This window comes from Prionailurus bengalensis, chromosome A3, assembly GCF_016509475.1.
Source record: "Prionailurus bengalensis isolate Pbe53 chromosome A3, Fcat_Pben_1.1_paternal_pri, whole genome shotgun sequence".
Taxonomy (NCBI): Eukaryota; Metazoa; Chordata; class Mammalia; order Carnivora; family Felidae; genus Prionailurus; species Prionailurus bengalensis.
Window position 1 is genome coordinate 61,331,594 of NC_057354.1, and position 18,647 is coordinate 61,350,240.

At 40.7% G+C, this 18,647-nt stretch overlaps 1 protein-coding gene across 3 annotated transcripts; it reads right to left on the reverse strand.

Moving 5' to 3' along the window:
- Positions 1–372: 372 nt before the first annotated feature.
- Positions 373–18,645, reverse strand: UNC50 (unc-50 inner nuclear membrane RNA binding protein). 3 transcript variants are annotated; one of them, XM_043603219.1, is made up of 6 exons: positions 18,560–18,645; positions 16,747–17,030; positions 15,835–15,955; positions 2,381–2,520; positions 2,194–2,295; positions 373–724 (listed from the first exon to the last, which is right to left on the reverse strand). In XM_043603219.1, exons 2-6 carry the CDS (start codon positions 17,024–17,026, stop codon positions 588–590), a joined length of 780 nt encoding a protein of 259 aa, XP_043459154.1. In that variant the 5' UTR covers positions 17,027–17,030; positions 18,560–18,645; the 3' UTR covers positions 373–587. The 3 variants fall into 3 exon arrangements, with proteins under 3 accessions (XP_043459154.1, XP_043459152.1, XP_043459153.1); XM_043603217.1 differs by having other exon boundaries at positions 18,458–18,637; XM_043603218.1 differs by having other exon boundaries at positions 16,747–17,026; positions 18,458–18,635.
- Between the last annotated feature and the right edge of the window lie 2 nt (positions 18,646–18,647).

An 18,647-nucleotide genomic window follows, 5' to 3' on the forward strand; every position in this document is an offset into this window, starting at 1 on the left:
GTTTTAACATTATTTACTTTTAGTTATGTGGGTTTTGGAGAGGTCTTCAAAGAAAGAAAAAAGCCTTAGTGTTAAGAGATACAGGTGTTCAGTCACATGTACACTAAGAAGAGTAGCCACCATATGCCTCTTTGATCTACTATAATTGGGGTTTCTTTTGTAGAGAAAATGTTGTAAAGGATTTTAATTTGAGTTACATTACAGGCTGAGGAGGCTTTTGAAGGTTATAGTAGGATCGTGTGGTCTACAGCAATGTTTAAAATACAGCCCATTAGCAATGGGGCCAGACTAAGTACCTTGGAACAGTGGTGAGGAGCACATGACTATCCCCATGTCCTCCAAATGGTTATTCTTTCAAAAAACAGGTGAAACTTTAGTTTAAAAAATATTTATTATAGAAATGTACATTTAATTAGTTTTAAGGAATGTACTTGACAATAGTGTTAACATATATATTTCTTCAAACTTGCAAACTTTACACCCTGAAGGTATCTACAAAGATGGTTTATTTACAAGTTTCAGGAGAAATCTCACTTCCCCAAGACTGCCTGCTGCGCAGGGAAGACAGGATAGTCTCACCACCGCTTTCATTTCACTCTGTACTTGTAGAAGGAACACAGTGTGTGCGTGAAGTTCCATCCTAGCGCTAGTGACAGGCCGTAGAGCAGAATGAGAGGTGCAAATGGATAAAGAAGAATTACCGTATTTTTCAAAAATGGCAATGCTGGAAAAGAAACAAATCCAGATTCAATTTTTAAAAAAAGCAAATATGACTAATGAACATTCTGAAAGCTCTTATTACAACAGGTGGGGCCAAAAAGAAAGCCAAAAGATGTTTTGGATCCAGGAGATGCTGCTCTAAAGCCAGAACAGGCTACTCTCACTGTGTTGCCCCTCCTCACAGCTGTGAAGAAACCAGGACGAGGGATTATTTCAGCACAAAAGCCTAGTGAGAAGCAGATTCGGGACTTCAGACAGGTTACAAGTAAGGGACAAAACATCACAAATATTAATGAAGACGGTGGTGGATTTAAACAGGTGACTGCCTCAGAAGCCTCTAAGATAACGGAGCTATTTGAGATCTCCCAGTATACAAAGCATCACACCTCCACCTTGAGAAGGGGAGAGCTCAGCCGGTGAGCATCCGAGGCTTCAGGAAAAAGGTAAAACTCTCAGATATAAAATCTGTCCCCAGATATCCATGTTTCCTTTTTCTCAGTAGTTATTTAGTGGGTCCCTACCACGTGCATCCCAACCTGAACATCTCTCCTCTAGGAAGCCCCCATAGTGAAACTGAGCCATACACAACTAAATTGGAGGGAGTTGCCAAGAGTGAGCAAATATCCATTTAGAGAAACCACAATGTTGCAGTATGCTAATCACAATTTAAAACTTTCTCAAAATGTGAAAATTTATTACAAATATAACATGTCACAAACCTGTCCCTTGGATTGGAGAAAGGACTCCCCATGCCCAGAACAAGCTGTTACAATCTGAGGGGGTTATGTGGTCCCTGGCAAAGCGGCCTATGGGGGTGGGGTAGGAAGGGCCAGAGGAGCCAGTCGTACATGAGCACCAGGGGTATTTACAGTAAGGTCCTAATCAGAGTGACGAGAAAGGAAGAACTGAGTAAATTTCTCATTCACACTAAGAAAAATAAGCTTCTAGCAGGATCTAAGAGTAAATCTGCAAACACATCCTCCAATCAGTAGAGGTTGGGCCTGATCTGTGACCATCTGCAGAACCATAAAGTGATCGTATAACCAAAGTGAGGCAAAGGTTTTTTAACACCTTGAAAGGCCTGTAAAGGTTTCTATACCTCAGGGGCATCCCTGAGACCCAGCCCGTGCCTCACTCTAACCGGCAGCCGGGACCAAGAAACAGAAAGCCAGGGAGAAAAGGAAACGGGTCGTGTGTTTCTGCAAGTAACTTGGGAGATATTGAATATGGTTTAACGTGGTTCCTCAGAATTACAAAATCTGTTATAGAGCGGCTGTGCCACTTTGCAGCTGCAAGGCCATGGGGAAAGTTACTCAATTTCTGTGGCCTCATCTGAAAAATGGGGTTAAGTAAATCTAACTGTGAAGATTAAATGAGGCAATGCATATAAAAGTAAGCAATTGTGTTACTATTGCAGCAACTTTCCCTTCTCCCAGTTATGTTTTCAGTCAACCAAAACGATTTGTGACTTACCACTGTATCCTAGGAAGGTTACATAAATATAATAGCCAACTGCCACCAACCATAAGGTATTTCCAACTAAATATCCGATAAAGGTGTCTGTCAGGATAACATCTGTGAAAGAGATGCGTACATTGAATCTCTTCAGTACATACAGTGATGACTTTTCACGATCATTTGAGAAGCACCTGCTACTTACGGTTGATGAAGAAAAGCTGGATAAAGTGCAGAATGACTAGGAGAGGATAAAAAGCATTCAGATGCACGTCGAAGGCATAGCCCCACTCCACATCATAGTCTCTGCTCTGCCGTTTCACTAAATACTTGTTAGAGATAAACCTAAAGAGCAAAGTTAAAATTTCTTTCACGATACAATAAAGTTAATTCCATAAATATTTACTGACTACCTTCTGTGTACCAAGCATTATTCCAGATACTGGAGATAAAGTAGTGAACAAAACACACAAATCTCTGCCTTTGATCTAGTTAAGAGTCGTCAGATGGCATTATGCAGAAAAATTAAGCAATAAAGAAGGATAGAAAATAGTTGAAATGCGATATTGAGTAGGATAGTCCTAAGAAGGTAATATCTGGGTCAAGACCAAGGGCAAGGAGGGAATTACCTGGGGTAGAGCATTCCAGGCAGAGGGGAGTCCGAACACAGAGGTGGAGGAGGTGGTGGAGGACAGAGGAGGTGGCAGGGTACCTGGCCTGTGTGAGGCGTGGATGAGGAGACGAGTGTGCCTGGAACAAGCGAGAAGAGTAGTAGGAAATGAAGCAGGGAGCCAGGTGGTATGAAGCCTATGACCACTTTAAGACCTTTGGCTTTTACTCTTGATGAAATAAGAAGTCACTGGAGTTCTCAGAAGAGTGTCTGACTCGCTGCTTGGACGGGGTTCCTCTGACTGCCGATCTGAGAATAGACTCGAGACAAGAGGGGAAACAGACCAGCTGGGAGGCTACTGCAAGTGAGAGATGAGCAGGGGTGATAGCAGAGGAGATGGTGACATGTAGGAAATGCTACACCGGAGGGCAGAGCCAGGAGGATGTGTTTACTGCACGTAGAGTAAGATAAAAAATGAGCAGTCGAGGATGACTGATTTTTGCCTGAAACAAATGGAAGATTGAGTTGCCATTAACTACAGTGGAGTGACTGCAGAAAGAGTGGTCTGGGGCAGTGCAGGAGTTTGGATTTGGGCCTGTTATGCTGAAGATACCTATTAACATGAAGAAGTCTATGAAATCTAGAATTTAGAGGAGGTCGGAAATGGAGATACTCATCCGTGTATAGATATTGAAAGGCATGGGCCTCAATGACACCCTCCCCAAAGAAAGAATGTAGATATAGAATAGGTGCAAGGCCTAACACCCAAAAGGCCACCCCTCTATTAAAAGGTCCAGAAATCCAGAGGAACCAGGAAGGAAAAAGCGGCCAGTGAGAGATCTAGCCGTAAGAACAACTGTCAGTGGTTCCACAGCATGGCCGATGAGTTCGGTTAAATGATGAGTAACTGAAAAGTAAAATGCCCAGGTAATAGAAAATTAGACCTTCGAAGGAAAATAACAAAGAGGATCATCTGTTTTATAAACACAACTGCAGAGACTCAGTGGACTTTTATGTGTGTGGTTTCATTTCAAGGGTAAAGAAAATGCTATGCCTACTGTGGAAATAAAAAGAAAAACTAAGAGGTATATAATACTAATAAAACAGTCCTGTACATGGTTATCTGAAAATATCAATACAACTTTGAACAAACTCTAACTTACCAACACGTCTTCCATTTTAGCTAAGAACACGGGCCATTATAATAAACAGAATAAGGGACGCCTGGGTGGCTCAGTCTGTTAAGCACCTGACTTCGGCTCAGGTCATGATCTCACAGTTCATGAGTTCGAGCCCTGCGTTGGGCTCTGTGCTGACAGCTCGGAGCCTGCTTTGGATTCTATGTGTCTCTCTCTCTCTCTCTCTCTGCTCCTCCCCTGCTCATGCTCTGTTTTTCTCTGTCTCTCAAAAATAAATAAACATTAAAAAAATTAAAAAACAAACAAACAAACAAAAACAACAGAATAACCATCCAGCTCACTACCTGAGAGCTCCCACGCATTCTGTGATCCTCCTGCTGCTCCTACCCCTCTGCTTATTTCTTACATGAGCGCCTTCTGGGCTTCTGTCCCCAGTCTTATCTCTAGAACACAGACATTCCTTCTGAGAGAGCTCAGACATCTGTGGTTTCCACCTCCCACCTCTGCATTAATGATGCCAGCCATGTCCTCATCTTGGCCCAGACTGTAGTAGGTTCGGAGTCCCCCACCCCAGTGTCTACTGTACCTTTATCTCCAGTAAAATCCTCAAGCCACCCGAACTCAACATGCCTAACATGGACATGGACATCCTCATCCGTCACTTCTGAGCCAAAAATCTTGCAGGCTCTCTTCCAGGAGGCCTCTGCCTCCTCCCCACTCTTCCCTCCTCTCACCATACCTGATTACCACAGGATGCTCTCTGATTCATCTCTCTCTCCTTTCTTCCTGAGTTCCCTACACTATCTGGGCCTGCTCTACATTTGTGCCCCCACAGTCAAATCCAGCCTTGCCACTCTTCTTCAGCTCCTTCACAGCCACAGAAGAGGTTTTTCCTAAATCTTTACCATAAAGCCTCCAAGTTCCCCACCTCTCTCCACTCCCCAACCAACACATGCAAGCTATGAGATAAAGTCCAATTCTTTCTTCTGAACGGCACTGAAGGCCACATACCTTCCTGAACTGGTGAGTGTCACCCTGTGCTACCAGACCCAGCATGCTGTTCCTCATTTCTGGGCCTGTGCCTCTGGTACCAGGAATCAATGATCCCATCTCCCCCAAACACCTCCTCCTGCTGGTTTCTATGGCGCCTCTGGGAGTACAGCAACCACATGTCATCACTCATATTTCTAACACCATTCACAACAGTGTAAGCTTTCAAAAATATAGAGTCCTTTTCTATGTAACCGAAACTGTAATATGGACTCATAGTAAAGGTGCTGAACTCCAGGATGACTTGGCTTCTGTGGCCCTCCAGAGTCCATGTTTGCTACAAACGATTCCTTTGAAGGCCTTATTTATTGGAATTGTTTCATATACCATGTTTTTCATGAGTATTTTCATAATGAATGCATGACTTACATTAGTTAGTATTATTTTTAAGCCAGATTTTAGAATTCTAAATTGATGACATAGGGTCCTGACTACCAAGCACATACAAAACCTGTACTAGTCAGAAGTTACAAATGAAAACAACACATTCGTAGCATCAGAGGTTACAGTCTTAGGATTTTGTTTAAAACTGTTTAAAATTGCTAGGTACTTTTCATACCACAATCTTTTCAAATAAAATTAGATAACTAACTCCATTTTACAAAAGAGGAGACTGGGACTAAATTAACGTAAATGAGCTGGCATTTGAACCTAAGGCCATCTGTGACTAAAATTTCCATAGTGTTTTCTCTGATACACATGACCACAACCTCTACTCAACCGCTGACCCTCTGTGAACTCACTCGACACATCCATTCCCCTTATCTGGCATGCCAACCACAGAGGAGCCTGTATCTCTGAGAAAACGGAAACACCAAATGCTGGATTTCTACACTTACACCAGTACACTACCGCTGTTAAACCAAACCCAGAAGTCAGACTGCATACCTGTTCAGTAAAACCTGTGTGTGTATGAGCAAGAAGGCACCAAAAGCTTAACAAATCCTTTTTCAAATGTATTTCATTTATGTCAGATATTCAGAGTAAGATTCCATGAAATCATCCTCTATAGCTTAAACATCTAGAAATGACCCACTGACAAATGTAGGAGGAAATCGTGCCATCATCCACACAACCTAAGCAGAACTGGCTAACTGCATATTTTTGCAAAACCAGGGACTTTGTTAATATGAGATAATCATGATTTCAGTTCACTTATTTGCTGCACTTTGACAATACAGACCATCCCTTAGAGTATTTTCTGATAAAAACATTGACATAGGAGGGCAAGTTATAATCATCTTGACAGTCAAAACAGATGCTTTCAAGAGACAAGGTCCAGATAGTGATGGAGGAAGACCCTGAACTCCCTCCCCTCCACAGACACACCAAATCTATACCAACATATGGACTAATTCCTTTGAGAAAAAAAAACTGGGGGCTGACAACAGTTTCTGCACAACAAAGGAGAGAAGGACCAGACAGAGACACAGTAACAGGCACCCACCCCTGATGCTGCCAGCTACAGTGTGGAGGGACAGAGCCACAGAACCAGGAACAGATTCCACAGCTGCAGGGCATAGAAAAAAAAGCCTCAGTTTAAAAGGGCCACCTGAATTTAAAGGAACCGGCCCTTGAGCATCTGCCAAACAGCTGGAATCTCAGGAATGGGTCTCCAGTGGTCTGAGAGCTGGCAAGTGCCACTGTTGATGTCTCCTCCCTCCCCCAAAGCCAACACTGACAGCACAGATAGCTGGCCGGCCACTTCAGGGAACCCTGAGACCCTAGCCTACACCAGCCCAAGCCCCACTGAGGCACACACAAAAAGCAGTGGTTTAAAAGACAACCAGAATATTAAAAAAACCTAACCCTCTGCCTAATGGCCAAGGCCTGTGGGAACATATTCTGTGGCCAAATGGGCTGGTGAGTGCCACCATTTATGTCCCCCCACCTCACCTGATCACTCTGACTGGAACAGGGTATGATGTCCTAACTGGCCAGCACTTCAGTAAACCCCACACACCTAGCCCACACTCACTGCAGCTCCAATTCTACCAGGGCTCCCGCTGTGCACAGTGCCCTGGGAGTCCCCCCCTGCCAGCCTGAGCCCATTTCGACTCCACTGTCCCACCAGGGCACCCCGGGCCCACGCCCACTTCAGCTTCAGATTTCCCACCGGGGTGCACCCCATGTACAACAGAGGGCCTACCCCAGAGCCCCTACCCCAGCCCAGGCCCACTACAGCTCCGGCCAGCCAAAGTCAGCAGGCATACACAGTGTATGTGGGACATTCCTACATGAATCCAATCCCTCAACACTAGAAGTAGCTGTTCTGCCTAATTCACAGACACAAATACCTAAACTAAAACAAAATAAGGAGGCAGAGGAATATACTCCAAGTGAAAGAACGAGATTAACAATCTACCTAATAGTTCAAAGTAATGGTCAAAAACATACTCACCAGACTTGAAACGAGAGAGGTTTGATGAACCTAGTGAGAACTTCAACAGAGAGAAAATATAAAAGAGAACCAATCAGAGTTGAAGAATGTAGTAACTGAAATGAAAACTACACTAGAGAGAAACAGCAGATTAAAGGACGCAGAAGAATGGAAGAGTGATCTGGAAGGCAGGAAATGGAAAGCAACCAAGGTGAACAACAAAAAGAAAAATTAAAAACAAAAATTTAAGGATATATTAAGGGATCTTTGGGACAATATCAAGCATATTAACATTTGCATTATATGAATCCCAGAAGGAAAAGAGAAAGGGCAGCAAATGTACCTGAAAAAATAATAGCTGAAAACTTCCCTAACCAGGGGAAGGAAACCAACATCCAGGTCCAGGAGCAGAGAGAGCCCTAAACAAGATCAACCCAAGAAGGCTCATACCATTGCAACTAATAATTAATATGTCAAAGATTAAAGATAAAGACAGAATCTTAATGCAGCTAGGGTAAAACAACTATTTATGTACAAAAGAAGCACAATAAGGCTATCAGCTGATTTTTCAGCAGAAACTTGCAGGCTAGAAGGGAATGACAGGCTATATTCACAGTGCTGAAAGAAAAAAAACTACGACCAAGAATACTCAACCCAGCAAGGTAAACATTCAGAATTGGAGGCGACATTAAGAGTTTTCCAGACAAACAGAACCTAAAGGAGTTCACCACCACAAAACTGGCCTTGAAATGTTAGAGGGAGCCCTTTAAGCAAGGGGGAAAAGGCCATAAACAGAAAAATGTGAAAGCCAAAATTTCACAAGTAAAAGCAAACATACAATAAAGGTAGTAGATTAATCACTTTATAAAGCCAGTATGAAGCTTAAAAGACAAGTAGTAAAACCAATTACATCTAAAAATTAGTTAAAAGACTTAACAAAAACAAAAGGTGTAAAATATGACATAAAATATGTAGGGGACATAAAAATATAGTGCTTTTAGAATGTGTTCCAAGTTAAGTGACCATCAACTTTAAGTAGAGACTGCAATATACACAGAATGTTAACATATGTACCTTATGGTAACCACAAACCAAAACCTTTAACAGATATACAAAAAATAGAGAAAAAAATCCAGCATAACGCTAAAGAATGTCATCAACTATAAGGAAGACAGCAAGAGAAGAAAGAACTACAAAACCACCCAGAAAACTAGCAAGATTGGAATAAGTCCATACCTATCAATAACTATTTTCAATGTAAATGGTCTAAATGCTCCAATCAAAACTCACAGGGTGTACTGGAAGTCCTAGCCACAGCAAATAATAAAAAGAAATAAAAGGCATCCAAATTGGTAAGGAAGAAGTAAAACTTTCTCTGTTTGCAGATGGCTTGATATTATATATAGAAAACCTGAAAGACTCCACCAAAAAAATTCTAGAACTGAAACGTGAATTCAGTAAAGTTGCAGGATACAAAATCAGTGTACAGAAAACTGTTGCATTTCTATACACCAACAATGAAGCAGCAGAAAGAAAAATTAGGAAAACCCATCTGCAGTTGCACCCAAAATAATAAGATACCTAGGAATCAACCTAACCAAAGAGGTGGAAAATCTGTACTCTGAAGACTATAAACATTGATAAAAGAAGATGGAAAAGATTGATAAAAGAAATGGAAAGACATTCCATTCTCATGGATTGGAAGAACAAATGCTGTTAAAATATTCATGCCACTCAAAGCAATTAACACATTTAATGCAATCCCTGTCAAAACAGCAACAGCATTCTTCACAGAACTAGAACAAATAATCCTAAAATGTGTATGGAGCCACAAGAGACCCTGAATAGCTAAAGCAATCTTGAAAAAGAAAAACAAAACTGGAGGTATCACAACTCTAGATTTCAAGTTATATTACAAAGCTGTAGTGATCAAAACAGTATGGTACTGGCACAAAAATAGACACATAGATCAATGGACCAGAATAGAAAACCCAGCAATGAATCCACAACTGTACGGTCAGTCTTCAACAAAGCAGGAAGGAATATCCAGTGGCAACAAGACGGTCTCTTCAGCAAATGGTATTGGGAAAACTGGACCGCTACATGTAAAAGAATGAAACTAGACCACTTTCTTAACACTCTACATGAAAATAAATTCAAAATGGATTAAAGACCTAAATGTGAGACCTGAGGTTTCACTAGAAACCTAAAACTTCTAGAAGAGAACAGAGGCAGTAACAGCAGTAACTTCTTTGACATTGGCTGTAGCAACTTCTTTCTAGATATGTCTCCTGAGGCAAGGGAAACAGAAGCAAAAATAAACTATTGAGACTTTATCAAAATGAAAAGCTTCTGCAGAGTGAAAGAAAGAATCAACAAAACTAAAAGGCAACCTACTGAATGGGAAATATTTGCAAATAACCTATATGATAAAGGATTAGTACCCAAAATATATAAAGAACTTATACAACACCCAAAAAACAGTCCAATTAAAAAATAGGCAGAAGACATGAACAGGCATTTTTCCAAAGACAAAGAGATGGCCAATAGACACATGAAAAGATGCTCAACACCACTAATCGTTAGGGAACTGCAAATCAAAAGTACAATGAGATATCACCTCACACCTGTCAGAATGGCTAAAATCAACAACCTAAGAAACAAGAGATGTGGGCAAGGATACGGAGAAAGGAACCCTTGTGCACTGTTGGTGGGAAACCAATCTGGTGTAGCCACTCTGGATAACAGTATGGAGATTCCTTCAAAAGTTAAAAATAGAACTTCCCAAGGGAAGCCTGTTTGGCTCAGTCAGCTAAGCATCCGACTTGATTTTGGCTCAAATCATGATCTCAGGGTTCGTGGGTTTGAGCCCTGCATCGAGCTCTGCACTTAGCATGGAGCCTGCTTGGAATTCTCTTTCTGCCCCTCCCCTGCTCCCCCCCCCCCCCCTCTCTCTCTCTCTCTCTCTCTCAAAAATATATAAAAACTTAAAAAAAAATAGAACTACCCTATGATCCAGCAATCAACTACTGGGTATTTACCCAAAGAATACAAGAATGCTAATTCAAAGGGATACATGCGCACCCCTATGTTTATAGCAGCATTATTTCCAATAGCCAAGATGCAGAAACAGCCCAAGTATCCACAGGTTAATGAATGGATAAAGATGTGGTGTGCGTGTGCATGCATGGGTGTACACACACACACACACAGGAATATTATTCAGCCATAAAAAAGGATGAAATGTTGTCAATTGCAACCATATGGATGGAGCTAGAGAGTATAATGCTAAGCAAAACAGGTCAGAGAAAGACAACATATAATTTCACTCATACGTGGAATTTATGAAACAAAACAAAGGAAAAAAGAGTGAGAGACAAATTAAGAAACAGACTCTTAATTATAGAGAACAAACTGATGATTACCAGAGGGGAGATGGGTGGGGGAATGGGTTAAATGGGTGATGGGGATTAAGGCGTGCACTTGTGATGAGCACAGGGTAATGTATGGAAGTGTTGAATTACTATATTGTACACCTGAAACCAATGTAACATTGTATGTTAACTATCAGAAATTAAAATAAAAACTTAAAAAAAAAAGACATAAGGTGACTGAATGGGTAAGAAAACAAGACCCAGCTGAATGTTGCCAACAAGACTCATTTCAGACCTAAAGACACATACAGACTAAAAATGAAGGGATAGAAAAAGATACTCCATGCAAATGGAAGCTGAAAAAAAAAAAAAGCCTGGGTAGCAATACTTCTATCACACAAAATATGCTTTAAAACAAAGACTGTCAGGGCACCTGGGTGGCTCAGTCGATTAAGTGTCTGACTTCAGCTCAGGTCATGATCTCACAGTTTGTGGGTTCGAGCCCTGCTTCGGGCTCTGTGCTGACAGCTCAGAGCCTGGACTCTGCTTCGGATTCTGTGTCTCCCTCTCACTCTGCTCCTCCCCCACTCACGCTCCGTCTCTCTCTCTCAAAAGTAAATAAACATTTAAAAAAATTTTTTAAAAAAAGACTAAGAGACCAAAAAAGGTATTACATAATGATACATGGTTCCATCCAACAAGATATAACAACTGTAAATATTTATGCATACAACATATGAACACCCAAATACACAAAGCAAATACTAACAGATAAAAAGAAACTGACAGTTATATAAAATAGGGGACTTTAATACCCCCCTTACATCAATGCATAGATCACCCAGACAGACAATCAATAAGGAAGGAGTGGCTGTCAACAACATATTAGACCAGATGGACTTAACACATATACATAGAATAGGGTGCCTGGGTGGTTCAGTAAGTTGAGCATCCAACTCTTGGTTTCAGCTCAGGTCACGATCCCAGGGCTATGGGATCAAGCCCTGCATTGGGCTCCCTGCTGAGCAGTGGAGCCTGCTTGAGATATTCATTCTCTCATTCTCTCTCTCTCTCTCTCTCTCTCTCTCCCCATCTCTCCCTCTCATCCTCCACTCATGCTCTAAAATAAAATTTTAAAAAGTTAAAAAAAAACAAACAAACACATATATACAGAATACTCCATCCAAAAACAGTAGAACACACAATCTTTTCAAGTGCATAGGAAACATTCTCCAGGACATATCATATTTTAGGCCATAAAACAAACCTCAATAAATTTAAGAAGCCTGAAATCATATCAAGATCTTTTCTAATCACATAGCACGAAACTAGAAATCAGTTATAAGAAAAAAATGGAAAAAACACAAACATGTGAAGCCTAAATGACATGCTAATAAAACAATGGGTCAACAACAAAAAACAAAGAGGAAATAATAAAATACCTTGAGATGAATGAAAGTGGAAACACAACATCCCAAGAATCTTTGGGGCACAGCAAGAGCAGTTCTAAGAGTGAAGTTCTAGCAAGAATACCTCAGGAAAAAACAAAAATTTCAAACAATCTAACTTTACATCTAAAGAAATGAGAAAAGAAGAACAAACAAAGCCTGAAGATAATGGAAGGAAGTAATAAAAATCAGAGTAGAAATAAATGAAATAGGAACTAAAACACAATAGAAAAGATCAATGAAACCAAGAGCTGGTTCTTTGAAAAGATAAACAAAATTCATAAACCTTCAGCCAAAGTCATCAAGAAAATGAAACAGAATTCAAATAAGTAAAATCAGGAATGCAAAGAGGTAACAACTCACACTACAGAAATACAAAGGTTTATAAGAGACTACTATGAAAAATTATATGCCAACAAATTAGACAAGTAAGAAGAAATGGATAAATTCTTAGAAAAATACAATCATCCAAACTGAATCAGGAAGAAATAGAAAATGTGAATAGATGTATTATTATAAGTAATGAAACTGAATCAGTAATCAAAATCTTCCCCCAAAACAAAAGTCTAGGACCAGATGATTTCACAGGTAAATTCTACCAAACACTTAAAGAAGAGTTAATACCTATTCTTCTCAAACTATTGCAAAAAATAGAAAAGGAAGGAAAATTTTCAAATCAGTTCTATCAGGCCAGTATTACCCAGGTACCAAAGCCAGACAAAGACATTACAAAAAAGGGAAACTGTAGACCAATATCCCTGATGAACATAGATCCAAAAATACTCAACAAAATATTAGCAAACCAAATTCATCAATACATTATAAGGATATTTCACTTCAACAAATGGGATTTATTCCAGGGATGCAAGGATGGTTCAATATCTGCAAATCAATGTGGTACACATTAACAAAATGGAGGATAAAAATCATATAATCATCTCAATAGATACAGAAAAAGCATCTAACAAAATTCAACATTCATTCATGATAAAAATTCTCAACAAAATGGGTTTAGAGGGAATGTACCTAACCTAATGAAGGCCATATATGATAAACCCACAGGTAATATCATGCTCAATGGTGAAAGGCTGAAAGCTTTTCCTCTAAGATCAGGAAGAAAACAAGAATGTCCACTCTTGTCACTTTTATTCAACATAGTACTGGAAGTCGTAGACGTGGCAATCAAGGAATCAGACAAGAAAAAGGAATAATAGGCATCCAAATTGGTAAGGAAAAGTAAAACTGTCACTCTTTGTTGATGACACGACCCTATATAGAGAAAACCTGAAAGACTCCACCAAAAAACTATTAGAACTAATCAATGAATTCAGTGAAGTTGCAGGACACGAAATTAATATGTAGAAATCTGTATTTCAATAATGAAGTAGCAGAAAGAGAAACTAAGAAAACAATCCCATTTTTTTTTAATTATTTTTTTTTTTTTATTTTTTTTTTAATTTTTTTTTTCAACGTTTATTTATTTTTTTGGGACAGAGAGAGACAGAGCATGAACGGGGGAGGGGCAGAGAGAGAGGGAGACACAGAATCGGAAACAGGCTCCAGGCTCTGAGCCATCAGCCCAGAGCCCGACGCGGGGCTCGAACTCACGGACCGCGAGATCGTGACCTGGCTGAAGTCGGACGCTTAACCGACTGCGCCACCCAGGCGCCCCGAAAACAATCCCATTTATGACTGTATCAAAAAATTCCTAAGAATAAATTTAACCAAGGAGATAAAAGACATCTGCTCTAAAAACTGTATGACACTGATGAAAGAAACTGAAGAGGACACAACAAATGCAAAGATATTCCATTTTCATGGACTGAAGAACCAATATTGTTAAAATGTCCATACTATCCAAAGCAATCTACAGATTCAATACAATCTCTATCAAAATGCCAGCAATATTTTTCAGAGAACTAGAACAAAGAATTCTAAAATTTGTATAGAACCACAAGAGACCCCAAATAGCCGAAGCAACCTTGAGAAAGAAAAACAAAGCTGGAGATACTACAATCCAGGTATCAATATATACTACAAAGCTATAGTAATCAAAATAGTATGGTACTGGCACAAAAAAGGACAGACCAATGGAAGTGGATATAGAGCCAAGAAATAAACTCACACTTATGTGGCCAATTAACCTATAACAAAGGAGGCAAGAATATACAATGAGGAAGACAGTCTCTTCAATAAATGGTGTTGGAAAAAGTGGACAGTTACATGCAAAGGAATGAAACTGGACCACTTTCTTACACCATACACAAAAATAAATTCAAAATGGATTAAAGACCTAGTCATGAGACATGAAACCATAAAGCCCCTAAAAGAAAACATAAGCATTAATCTCTTGGACATTGGTCTCGGCAACATTTTTATGGATCTGTCTCCTCAGACAAGGGAAACAAAAGCAAAAATAAACTATTGGGACTACACCAAAATTAAAAGCTTTTTCATATCAAAGGAAACCATGAACAAAATAAACGGCAATCAAGTAAATGGGAGAAGATATTTGCAAATGATATATCTGATAGAGGGTTAGTATCCAAAATATATAAAGAACTTATACAACTCAACACCAAAAAAAATCCAATTAAAAAGTGGTCAGAGGACCTGATCATTTTTCCAAAGAAGAAATACAAATGGCCAATAAAATATGAAAAGTTGCTCAATATCACTCATCATCAGGGAAATGCAAATCAAAACCACAATGAGATATCACCTTACACCTGTCAGAATGGCTAGTATCAAAAATATAAGAAATAACCGGTGTTGGCAAGGATGTGCAGAAAAGGGAACCCTTATGTACTGCCAGTAGGAATGTAATCTGGAGCTACCACTGTGGAAAACAGTATAGAGGCTTATCAAAAAATTACAAACAGAAATACCATATGATCCAGCAATACCAATACTGGGTATTTAGCCAAAGAAAATGAAAACACTAATTTGAAAAGTTATATGCACACAAATATCTATTGCAGGATTATTTACAACAGTCAAGATACGGAAGCAACCTGAGGGTCCATCAATAGTTGAATGGATAAAGAAGGTGTGTGGTGTATAAATATATACATACACACAGACACACAAACACGCACACATTCTGAAATATTACTCGGTCATAAAAAAAGAATGAGATCTTGCCATTAGTGACAACACAGATGGACCTAGAGGAATGCGAAATAAGTCAGAAAAGACAAATACGGTATGATTTCACGAACATGTGGAAACTAAAAAACAAAATGAACAAAAAGCAGAAACAGATTCACAAATACAGAGAACTAGTAGAAGAGATGGAGTTGAGGGGATGGGCGGTATAAGTGGAGGGGATTAAGAGGTACAAACTTCCAGTTATAAAATAAGTCAGAAACGAAGATAAAAAATACAGCATAAGGAATGCCATCAGTAATATTGTAACAACACTGCATGGTGACAGACACTACACTTAGCATTTCACAATGTATGTAATTATCAAATCACTGCGTTGTACACCTGAAATTATTGTAACACCCTATGTCAACTATCCATCAATAGTAAAAAAATGTTTAATTCATGCTTTCATCTATCTCATTTCAATTTACATCAGCTACTTTATCTCTAAAGGAAGCAAATGTAGGCTCTACAGCAGTACTTGAAAAACTAATATTATGGTACTTACCACATTAAAGTTGATATGAGAAGACCAACGCCTACACAATCTATGAATACAACCCAAAGGAGAAGCTTTATTGTCTCAAAAAATCCCATGTCCAGAACAAAGCCAAATCCTATGGTGGACACTGAAACAAAGATTTACATAATAAATTCAGGTACTCTGCTAAGTTCTGGGGGATGTGGGGCACAATCCCTGCCCTCCAGATGCCCACACGTGTGGTGGAGGAGACAGTCATGTAAACAAAACCCCAAAGACGTGTTATATGTATATATAACTAACAGAGAAATGCAGACTACCCTGGAACACAGAATGGCTACTGAGGTATCTGAAGTTTACTGTGGAGGCCACCGTTTATGGTTCACCAGAGTGGTCCCAACATTTAAAACACCACTAGTTCTGGAAAGGCACTCACATATTTAAGTCCAGGTAAAGGTGAAAAAGATCTTACATGTTTACATCTAACACCCTAAAGGTGGTTAGGACTCTCACACTACCTTATTGGAGAACTTAAAAGTAGTTTCTCAAGTTCACATTGGTATTTTAGAGCTCTCACTCTGGATTTTGCCTGTGGAATGCAATTTCCAGTCTTGATATTCCTTTTCACAGAAAGTTTGCATTTGGTATCAATTTTTTACCATAGTAGTGGTAAATAAAGACACGGAGTGACTCTGTCCTCTTCCTTTCAAAGTTCAAGGGAACAATTTACTCTGGCATCTGCTTGGGACCGTTAGAACCAGAAAGAATAGAACATTCTTTCTTGTGAGATTTTTGAGGCTTCAGAAAGGAAGAAATAGATTCAAATATCCCAAATTCTGACCCACAATATGTTTATAACAAAAGATCCTGCAAATGACAAATTCAATCTAAAACACTCAATTTGTTCTTCAACCCTCTTATAGAGAAACTAACACTTACCACAGAGCCAAATACTTAACAGGACCAAGAAAGCAGGGTCATCTCTGGCCCACTGATCCTTTGTCTGCTTTCGATAATGAAAATTTCTATAAACTCTCTGTGGGGAAGTAAACAGGTAGAGCATCTGCCATGCAGCAAACTCAAAGTCCATCTGCCGAAAACGAAAAAGTCTTCTCAGGTATTTGTAGCGTTTTGCTCCAGCTGTGTGTCTTGCTGCATCCCTGGTATTCAACACTCCATTCCCCTGCACTGGGGAATTCACTGAAGTACTTGGTAACATCTTCCTAGATGGAAGAAAAAAAAATCTTTTACGTGTAATTTTAAGAACCTATCGGCTACCAACACCCCTCTTCTGAGATATTTAGGAGGGATGGTATCTTACATTTCCATCCCAATCCTTGATAACAGTCAGGAGTCAAAAGCTAATGGAGATGGTTCTGAGGTTTGTATGGGGGCTCAAGAACTCATCACTGCTCTTCAGGCAAGGGCAGCAGCACACCCTTCTGAACCGTCATAGCACTTATAACAGGGTCAGTATGTTTCCCACACTTCACCTCTCTCAATAATCAGGCAGCCCACCCAGGTAACTACTGCTAACGAGGAGAGAGGGAGGGAGGAGGCAGGAAGAAGAGAGGTAAGGAGACAGAGGGCACTGGCAGAAGGGGAGAGAAAAAAAGCACTAGGAGGTAAAATGACCCCCTCATGAGCACAGATATAGCTATGGGTGCAAAATCCTGTGCCTTTTTAAAATATATATATATATAAAAATATACACACACACACACACATATATATATATATACACATACACATATATAGAGAGAAAGAGAGAGAGAGAGAGAGAGAGAGAGAGAGAGAGAGAGAGAGAGAATTCCCAGCAGGCTCCGTGCTGTAAGCAGGGAGCCTGGGGCTCGAACCCATGAACCCTGAGATCACGACCCAAGCGGAAATCAAGAGTGGCCCGCCTTAAACCAACTGAGCCACCCAGGCGCTCCCAAAATCCTGTGCTCTTAATCATCAAGTCTTTAAGGGAAGAGATTTTTTGGTTTTTTGGGGGTTTTTTTTTGTTTGTTTTTTTAACAGCCAATTAGAAACGTTATCGACAAGGTAAAAATAAATGGCCTATTCACACAGGTCCATCAGTGCAAGACCATCAAGCAATTCTCACTAGAATGTGACCTAAAAACAAAACTCAAGTCCACAATGTTTTACTCCCTGAAATAGTTCAGCAGAGGGAATGGCAGCGGTTGGAATCAGTCCAGAAGCCCGGTGAGCGCAGGTCACCGTCCAGCCCCCATGTCCAGGCAGCCCAGTTCCCCGCTCCACTCCCCAAGCCCCCCAGACGCCAGCAGCGCCTCGCGGGGCCCAGGTGTTCACGTCAGCCTGGTGCTGCGGGCAGGGTTGCCATATTTAACAAATAAAAACACAGGACGCCCAGTTACATTTGGATCTCAGATACAGGTATAGTTTTTAGCATAAGCATGTCCGAAACATTGTGTCGGACATACACTAAAACGTCGTCCGTGGTTTATGTGAAATTCAAGTGTAATTGGGCGTCCTTAATTGTTTCTGACAACTCTACCGCAGGCCGAGCAGCCGGACCCGGGTATGGCCACTCCAGAGCCGAGGGACATCAGGCCGTGAGGTGCGGGAGAAAAAGACACCTAGCGAGCCCGAGCCGCGCCCCGGCAGAGCGGTCTTCAAGCCTCACCTGGAGCCCCGCTGCGGCCTCCAAGGGGTCCAAGCTAGCCCTCCACCTCCGCCCCGCAGCCCAACCCCGCAGCCCAGCCCAGCACCCGCCGGCGCGACTTCCCTTCCCGCAACGTAGCCGGCGCTGGGGGCCCGACGCGTCACTTGCGCCCACTTCCGCCGCGCCCGCGGCCTCTCGCGCCCCGTAGTTT

Bases quoted from the DNA above. Each gene is read 5' to 3' on its own strand.
- UNC50 (XM_043603219.1), bottom strand. From the start codon at position 17,026: ATGTTACCAAGTACTTCAGTGAATTCCCCAGTGCAGGGGAATGGAGTG. The intron at 15,956-16,746 runs GTAAGTGTTAGT...TCTTTGTTTCAG, and splicing joins GTTAAGTATTTGGCTCTGTG to TGTCCACCATAGGATTTGGC. The intron at 725-2,193 runs GTAAGTCACAAA...TTTCTTTTCCAG, and splicing joins AACCTTCCTAGGATACAGTG to CATTGCCATTTTTGAAAAAT.